Source organism: Nanorana parkeri, unplaced genomic scaffold, assembly GCF_000935625.1.
Source record: "Nanorana parkeri isolate BGI_ZX_2015 unplaced genomic scaffold, ASM93562v1 scaffold2994, whole genome shotgun sequence".
NCBI lineage: Eukaryota > Metazoa > Chordata > Amphibia > Anura > Dicroglossidae > Nanorana > Nanorana parkeri.
Window position 1 is genome coordinate 33,860 of NW_017309262.1, and position 9,977 is coordinate 43,836.

At 41.5% G+C, this 9,977-nt stretch overlaps 1 protein-coding gene across 1 annotated transcript in view; it reads right to left on the minus strand.

Moving 5' to 3' along the window:
- The window catches only part of EDNRA (endothelin receptor type A), a 58,823-nt gene that overhangs the window by 18,406 nt on the left and 30,440 nt on the right, over window positions 1–9,977 (minus strand). Inside the window, exon 2 of the mRNA XM_018574485.1 lies at window positions 9,805–9,932. Within this exon, the coding sequence (XP_018429987.1) occupies window positions 9,805–9,932 (128 nt within the window). The remainder of the gene's footprint in view (window positions 1–9,804; window positions 9,933–9,977) is intronic.

A 9,977-nucleotide genomic window follows, 5' to 3' on the forward strand; every position in this document is an offset into this window, starting at 1 on the left:
CCCCCCCCCTGCAGATGATTGGGTATTCTTTGCAAAGTGACATTTCACCACATTCACCAAGCTAAGGGGAAACTTCCCCTGCAAAGTGCAAATTCACTTGCAAAGTGAATAGTCTATTTGCCTTTAGAAAATCAACTCCTATGTTTACAGAGCCATTGTAAAAAAAAAAATACTACACATGCACATGCATATATAAAGGTATCTGGATTAAATCAAATCATTGCATCACGAATCATAAATCACCATCCTGCAACAAGACTAAAATAAAACAGATACATGCCCACAACATGGCAGCTTACATGGGTGTTACCCTATGACAGCAAAGAGTAAAATGACCTAATTCAATGAAACTGGGATTACTTACACAGGTTACCTTTTTTTTTAGGATTCATTTTACATTAACTAATATGAACTCTAAAGTATACCTATCACAAACGTGGAGAACAAATCCTACTGAGAAAACTGGATGTTAAATCCTCATCCAGAGACAGTATTTTCGTGTAATTGTCAGGTTGGCCCTGTGTTTCCTACCACCTAGTAACAGCAGTCATAAATGAGGCTGCCCATGACAATAAAGGACCAAAAAGGAGAATGGCAGGAGGGGGCAGAGACAAGCTTTATGACATTGCAACACACCAATACGCATAACATGCACTACCACAAGGCAATGGTGTCAATGGGTCCTAAAGGTAATCTCTGCTTATGTATTTTTTCATCATATGCCAAATTTAAGCTGTAAATTACTGTGACAGGTTTACCTTAAAGCGTATCTAAAACCAAAAAAACAAATATTTTATAAATTGCAATTTACTAGTCCTTAGATATGGTGGCTGCATAGTTTTCTTTTCCTTTAATTTTATCTGGGAATCCTGTTGGTAACACACTACCTGTTCCAGTGGTGAAAACATCATTTCCTGTACTGTATCTATGGAGGAACAGCTTTGTCAACCTAGACTGCACTCCTATTTTTATACTACAAACATCTCCCACGTCCCTCTTCTCCATGACATAGAGGAGAGGACCCTTGTGGGCCTCAGAGATAACTGTAAATAGTCTGATGCCATTCATAAGAAGTTGAGAGCACACCATCTGACAATATGTCTAGAGGAATCAAAAGGTGTTTTAGTACTTCTATAGAACAAAACTCTTTCCAATCTAATTTTAACAAGGCAGCAAATAAGAGAAGTTTGTTGTTGGGGTTTACATACACTTTAAGTTTCCCACCATGTAAAAGAATTGATCTACATAAAGGATATTTTATGAGAAAGATGTGATCCTAGTGGATGGGTCTAGGCTTAGGCTTAGTGGGTCCAGGCTCAGTGAATTGAAGAAGTTCTAAGGTTCCAGCTTATACTATCCTGTAAATAACATCAGCATTGTAACAGGAATGCATACTACAGTTGTTTTTGATCATACAATCAAAGCCAAATGCGTCCTGAGGCCAGGTGTCACTCAGAGCAGCTGCTGGCTTTCACCCCCTGAGACGTCATCACGCATGCGTAATGACGTCATGCGCACTTAACTGCCGGCGGCCATCTTGGTGATGGACACCGGCAGAGAAAGGAGGTAGGATAATGTGTCCTCCTTTCTCGAACAGCTGTAAGGCGCTCGATCCATAATCGAGTGCCAGACTTTTGTTAGGGGGTGACACCAAAATGACTGTGAGTCTTTTTGGTGTCACCCCCTCTGATGGTGTCACCCGGTGCAGGCCACACACCCCCCCCCCCACATCCCCCTTGTGATGCCACTGATCAAAGCTTACTTGAAAAATTCTCTTTTATGTAGTGAGTGCTGCCATTTGTCTGCCCATCCCTTACAACAACTTCCTGGAATCCCTGTGTGCTTTGCATGTCTGCTGCTTGATGGGATGCAATCTTGATTTCCTAAGACTACACATTCCATCATGCACTGCTTCCAGCAAGCAATGATAATTTTACATTGTTCAGAAGTTGAGTTGTAGTCCAGAAGCCAGGCTTTCTGGGAGTTGTGATACAAGGAAGTAAAATTGTGTCAGTCCATTGAGGAAGTACATCCTATGGACATCTTCAATAAGTAAGTTTACAAACTTCTAGATTGATATGGTTGTTAGGAGTGGGATATAATGTAAGGAATTTCAAGATAGCTTATGACTATAAAAGCTAAAAGCTTTTGACCATAGATACCCTTTAACATGCTCCAGTTTTGTTAATCCAACCTGACTCATGGTGAAAACCCAGCACTTGTAGGCTTTCTATATATCTGTTTTCACTTTTTAACAGCAGACTCACATATTTCAGTAAAGCTTAGCAGGAAACCTAGGGCTATTGCTCATACAGACCAAGACATTTTTTTATTGTAGCCTGTATATGAGAAGAAGAACATTATCATATTTGAGAGATCATATGGGAGTATGGTGTATTTATTTCTAATTTCCTATGGGAATGACCGATTTTAGTTGTGTACCTGCTGCTTCAGATTACTGAACATTTACCAATAGCTTTGATGGTAATTTACTTCTCTGGTTGTTCTGAGAAGTGAGCTCACTGGTAGCTGTGTAGGATATTCTGTCTGGTGCTGGTCCACATCTGGCTGGATGTATAATAAGAGCAGTAATACACATTCTCAGGGCAGATGTTGTCTGTGATGCAATGTAAGCAGAGAAAGATCACAGAAGTGTTGTTTGATTCATGTCCCCTGCTGCCTGGGTTTAATTACTGAAAAACTGTGGTTACCAGATTCATTAATGATCCTAACTAGAGAAATTCTTAACAAATGCGTCAGATGGTGAAACGTACTGTATTTACGTAAAAGAACAAGTAGAGCGACGTTGTGAGGCAGGAAAATGAATGCCAATGCCCTCAGAATGTGGTAAGCTTTAACTGAACATTTTCAGTATGAATGGTGTTTATTACAGTCTGAGTAAACAGAAAAGTTTTTTTTGGTTGCATGTTAGGCTTCCTGTTTTTAACTTAAAGTTTAAGGCCACAGTGATCTTGGGATTGTTTTTGAAAAACAAAAATATTCATGTATCATGATTTTAAAAGCCTTTTTTTGGCTATAGTTCTCTTTTACTAATGTCCTCCTGTGACCCAAACAGAGCATCTAGCGGGCTACTGCACACTTTATGCTGACAGCGCTGAGCTGCATTGCAGCTGGGAAAGATCCCAACAATATTCAGGATCCACCCCGCTGCCTGACTGACAGCTCTAGAACAAGAGCCAGCTGTGCCTGCCCTCTCCCCTGTCTGTCCATCCAGGGGAGGAAACACCTACAGGGAGTGGTAAATGACAGTCACTGTATTGTGCAGGGAGAAGCCATGAGCTGAGTAATCAGTGCTTTGTGATCGCTCACTTCTCGAGGTATAGAGCTGGCGTGTGACAGCTGCAGTGTCACACGCTGGCTCAAACTATTGGGAAAAGTATATTTTACTCTCCCAATCATTCTTCTCCTTTAATCATTTAGTTACCAGAGCATTTTTTTTCATCTCTAGCTCTGCATCATTTTACATTTACCATTTTCATTAATTTTAGGGATGCACCGATACCGATACTGGTATCGGTGCTTCTACCGAGTATTTGGGAAAGTACTCGTACTTGCCCAAATGCTTCAATACTTACCCCTGATACCGGAACTCCCACTCAGAGGGAGATTTCCTCTGACCTGCAGTGCCGCAAGGGAACATGGAACTGGCTTTCCAGGTAATCAGGAAGCTGGGCGGCAGGTAATGACCCAAATCCCGGCTTCCTGATTGGCCAGGAAGCCAGCTGCATGCTGTTCGGCCACCCAGATTTCTGATTGGCTGGGAATCCGGCTCCATGCTAGCAGAAGAACTGGTATCGGTACTCGGTGAGTACCAAAGATAAATATCGGTACTCCTTGGAGACAGTAATATACAGGGTACTGCTAAGAGCAAAATCACACATGTACTCACACACCAGCTCAATTATAAATGCATACACGCAATAGGTTGGACTTGATGGACTTATGTCTTTATTCAACCTCAAATACTATGTAACTATGTAACTATACTCGTACTCGATACCGAAAAAAAAGGTATCGGTGCATCCCTAATTCATTTAAATATCTATGTTATTTTAAGAGCTTTAAATTTGAGTTTTCTTATCTGTAGTATATCTGTAAATATCCATTTCTTTTTGATGGGTATTCAGAATTAGGCTCTGTTGACATTTTTGCAATCTGGGAGTGCATGTGATGCTGCACATGATCCTGCATCACATGCTGCAATGTTAGGTGTGCTGCAGTGCAGTTGGCACCCCAATGCATCTAGCCATGTGCAATATAGGGCACCACATCATAGTTACATAGTTACATAGTATTTGAGGTTGAATAAACATCACATGGTAATCTATTACTTTATAATCTGGTGCGATGAGATTTAGGAAAAAGGTGCTTCCACATGCAATTTAGCTGTTGTAGCTTTCCCATTCAAATAAATAGGCTGACCTATCGCAGTGCACCACAAGGCACCATGCAGGACCTCTGCGATGTAAATGGGGACATAAAAGGGGAACTACTGTGAAATAAACTAGCAGGAGTTAGGGCTTGTTCACACCATGTCCGGATCATGTCCAGACCAGAAAAGTTTGTTCACGGACCAAAAAAGCACCCCAATGTATCCCTATGGTATTTCTGGGCTCAGTTCACACCAGCACATTCCTCAAATAAAAAAAAATACTGTTCGTCTCATTTTCCCTGGTCTGGAATGCACTGGAACGCATGGAAACGCATAAAAATGCATACAAATGCACTGGAACGCACACAAAAGCCCATTGTAAGCGAACCCCCCCCCCAAAAAAAATGCTTCGCAACATGGTAAAATTGTGGTACAAACACGGCAAAAAGCATTGCTCTGCGTTCCAGATCTGGTTCAGATCTGTCCGAAAAATGGTGTGAACCTGGCTTCAGTCACATTTGTCTGGACGTTTGTAATGCTAAAGTTGCTTTGCCTCTTATCAAATTGGCTTCCTCGGTTCCAACTTCGATGAGTGGTGAAGCCTTCAACAAGTTCAGTCAAATGTAACCATCTAATGCTAGCTATACCATAGCACACTTATGGTGCAATTAACAATAAATGGCAACACAACACAAATTCAGTGTGTTTTAAACTGTTATGATGCATTTTATAATGTGTGTTTTGCTATGTGAATGAACTCTAAGGCCCCTTTCACACGGGCGATGTCAGTTCCGGTCAGCAGGAAACCTGTGTATGGATCCCTTGCTGATCGCAGCAGTACGGAATGATTTTACCGTTGTGACATCCGTGTCTGTTCCCTTTTTTTCTCCATCTTACTATGGAGGAAAAAAACTTAAGGTCTATGAGGAGTCGGATTTAAGCGGACATATCTATTTACATCATATTACATTAAAATCTATCACGATCAGGTTCACCAAAACGAAACTCTGTTCTGTTTTCCGGACCTGGACATTGTCGAGGGTAATATAGATGGGGCTGCCTATAGATTAACATTGGGCTTCCGATCAGATCCATCTGAAAAACTGACAGATGGACCTGATGGGACTCTCCATCTAAAAGTGGCCTAACTGTAGAAAATTAAGCTTTGGGATACCATAGCGGCCAAGACTAAGGATGCACCAAAATATCGGCCGCCGAAACATATCGGCGGAAAATAACACTTTTGACAAAATGCAGGGAAGGAGAGCGCTGTGAGGATGTCACAGGAGGTTGAGCTCTCCTGCCGCGCCCTTGTCATAGGAGACCGAACTGGTGGTGAGGGGGAGGAGTCAGCTGTCAAAAAAGACTGAGCTCTCCTCCCTGCATCGCCAGCTCTCCCTCCTGTGACAGTGAGTCAGGATGGAGAGCGATTCCAACTAGTCAGTGATCAGTGATCAGTGATCGCTTACTGTTTGTAAATAACTGGACATAGTACGAGTTACTATCTACCAGTTACGGAAAGGAAGCGATCTACATCACTTCCTGTTCATTCCTAATTATGTACATAGTAACTTATACAATGTATGAATGAACAGGAACACTCAGTATAGAGGCTTTCTGTTCATTTATAACAGGGGCTGCAGAAACAGAGATTGTGGACTCTGTGTCCTCAATACAATAAAAGCATTAACAATGCAAAAATTTCTCTAAAATTAAATGAAGCGGCTACATTCCCAGATTCTGCTCATTTTTTTGCATATCTGGTTTATCATGGAACTTCTCCAAGATTTAGCCTTGTTCCCAGAGAAAGAAAAATCTCTGATAATGATATTTTATTGTCACTTAATTAAAATATGTCAATATGAATTTTTTTTAGCTATGGATATATTATATGTGAAAGCTGATCATCATAAATGTAATACAATTAAAATTTACAAAATGCTGCAATAGATTGGCACCAGTTATTTCAGCTCCGTGCCATAGTGCACATCTCTCTGCCAAACAATCTCTACATGTTTATCCGCTCTTGACAGTCATGTTGGAAGTTGTCGTGTGAGTGTTAACAGATGGTCGGAAATGTTCTAGTTAAAACTTGTTCTTCTGAACCCCTGTAAAAACTCATCATGAATCCTCTTTAGAAGAAGAAATAAAGAAAGACATGATGGTTAAGTAAAGCATTATGTTGTTATCTTGATGCATCTGGAATAAACAGACATCTGACATGAATTTGTGGGGGAAATCACCCAGTGTTCTGTTCTGAGCAAGCCAATAAACAGCGGTAAGAGATCCTTGTTAATATTCTGCCAATATTGTGCAAGGTGGGGGTGGGGGGGGGGGGTTCTGCTTTGAAGTCAACAGCCAACTGAGATTGCCACGTGTAACTAACTGAAAGAGGAAATGTAGCCAATGTTTTACAAGCCAAAAGACCAGCGATGGGCAAGCCTAAAGATTACAGCTATCCAAAGAAATTCATTTCAATATATAAAATAATACAATTTGTTGTTCTTGGAATCCAGAATGGTATGGACCTCAATTTCTTCCAAGTTTTCAGTAGAAGGGTAGGACAGATGGACAGTCCTGGAGAATTAAGTACCAGAGGTTTTAATGGCAAAGCATAAAGGAATTGGGAACACAAAGACGGGGAGACAGCAATCATCTCTAGGTGACGGGATTGATTCTGGCCCAGACTTCATAAGGATTGATAACGTGAGCTTGATGCAGGGGACATTAAAGCAGAGATTGTTTGTAGTTAGTCAAATCATTGACAATGAGTGGCTTGGATCAGTGAACTGGAGACCTGACACCAAATGGGGCTTAGAGAGTGGAGAACCTAAGTGGCTGACAGCACAAATAACAAATATATTGCACTGCTATTTATACAATCTAATTCTCATAAATTCTCATAAAACATAAGCTATTCCTGTGTTTAAATTACAATATACAATTTAACGTGATTTGTGATAATAGTGATTTCCACATTTCTGTGCAAATAAAGTGAATTTTTGTGTGACTTGAATTCCTTTCCAGTTTTTAGTCAAATAATTGATGTTGAGTGGCCTGGGTCAGTGAATCAGAGACCTGAGACTAAATGGAGCTTAGAGAGTGGAGAACCTGAGTGACAGACAGTGGTTGGAAATGGGGGAGGCACTGAAGGATGCTTCCAAAAAAAAATGAAGAAAGGACTCATTCTGCCCAAGGGAGTGGTGGAACCCAGTTGTCATGGTGAGAATTGAAAAAAGCACACAGGAATTGCTACAAGGACAGGATGGTCCTCATGTTCTGGCTATTCAACTAAGGATGGCATGAAGACAAAAAGTTCAGACTGATGCCAACGGCTCTTCACACAGCCTTCCAAGACCTAGGGATCATTTAGACCCCCCCCTATCTGACATAATGTGAGTGGGCAGACTATGAACATAGAAATTCTCTTAGTGAACAGATTTTCTAAATTTTAAATCAAAATATTCTTATGTTTAGAACAATAATCAGCCTATGGCTAACTCCTCCCACCCCCTAACCGATCTCCATATGCAGTTAATGGCATGAAAGGCACACCGGTCCTAGCAGAGTGTAGATCACAGTTATTCAAGCGGGGTACAGCAAAGGATCATAGGTAGATGAGCAGATAATTAAATCAGGATAGTAGTAGCTCCTAGAAGACATGTCCCCTCTGGCTGACATCCAAGCAATGCCCCTGATAATCTCCTTGATAAAGACAGGAACAGGTGCTAATGCATAAGGCTGAGACACTGGGAAAACACGATTCACCCTTTTCAAAAATTGGTTTAAAATCACCCTGATTATGGTGTAACTTCTGGAAGATGGGTAATCCATTATGAAGTCCATAGAAATTTGTTTGAGGGCTTGGCTGGAACGGGTTGAGGCTGGAGAAGACCGGGGGGAGCCAAGTTGGAGGCTTGAGTGCACACAGGACATGCACGGGGGAAATCCTGTATGTCATGTTGGATGCTGGGCCACCAATAGGATTGTGCCAGGAGCAGTGAGTGCCTGGAAGCCCAAAAAAATCTAGAGTCAGTGGCCAAATGGAGTACTCTTTCCCGGAGACTAGGAGGTACAAAAGAGCAGCCAGAATGAACTTTGGATTATGAATGGGGTAGTGGTGAGAATGCAAAAAGCATGTATGACTATGGAGTTTTTTCCCATATAATAATTTAGAGACATCAAAAAAAGGGAAAAGGCATCAACCCATGAGCTATCAGAGCCAGGTTTGGAGGTGATGGTGAAGTTGAATCTTGAGAAGCATAGGGCTCATTGGGCTTGCCTGGGGTTTAACCCGTGGGCGATTTTATGTATTGAAAATTTTCGTGATTGGTAAAAATTGTTATAGGATGTATAGATCCTTCAAGTACCATAACACCTCCAAAGCTCCTGATCATCAACAGAATAGATCCTTCCAGATGCCAAAATGTTTTGTTTGTCACGCACAAAATGAAGAAGCACCTCCTGAAGCGCAAGCTTTTCATGTGTATCGGGGGGTGTATTATTTTATATGTACAGGGGTAGTTTTTTTTTATGTGTGTGTGGGAGGGTGGCGTATTTTTTTATATGTATCTGGTGTTTACAAGCGGCAGCTGTCACCTATTCAAGTTAATGATCAGGTGACAGTGGTTGCATGTAAACACCGGCACACTGCATGTAATGGTATGCGATATGATTACATTTGGTTAGGAATCAATCACTCTCCCTGGACGCAATGATTGTGCATCCAGGGAGAGTTTTTTCTAACCGCATGTAATAATATCACATATCATTACATGAGGTGTGCAGGCGTTTAAATGCAAGTGGTGTCACCTGATTATTAACTTGAATGGGTAACAGCTGCCGCTTGTAAAAGCCAGATTAGTAATACCTGCTGCAGGAAAATGCAAGTTCCTGAGGCAGGAATCCCCAATTGCACCTAAATTTACAGATATGAATGGGGCCTTATTGTGTGTGTGTATTAGTGTCTGTAGTACCAAACCGGATAAAGCTAAATTTTATTTTAAAGTATGAAATTTGGCAAGCGGCCCCCATGGGAGAGAAAAATGTGTCAAGTGGCCCCCGAGGGAATGGAGTTTAAGACCCCTGCTGTAGACACAAGGTACAAGGAGCTCAGGAACAGAAAAGGAACACAAGCACCACCATTCTCTGCATTAATACGCTGTAGGCATATAGGATGCCATGATCAGGGTGCGGGCCATGAAGCTCTGCACTCACAGTCTTGCCTCAGTTTTTCGGATTGAGTGACGCAGGGTGCCATTCATCCCGGAGAACTGAGGACAGGAGAACAAGAGTTAGTGTGGAGGTGAATTTTGGTTTGAATGTGAGTACTGCAGGGCAGAGGTTAAAAACTCCCTATAAGGGGAACATGTCAGTGAGGGTCAAGATGAAAAGTAATATTGTCAGCTTACCTGTCTACACTAAGAGCACACAGATTAAGCACTGTGATTCCAACTGAAGCCTTCTGAATGAATGGAAAGACCTTGCAAAGACCTGCTCCAAGTGGAGACTGATCAAATGGCCACCGCTGTGCAAGAATCTGGAGAAGAAAAAAACAGAATTAAAGGATTTTATTATTACTATA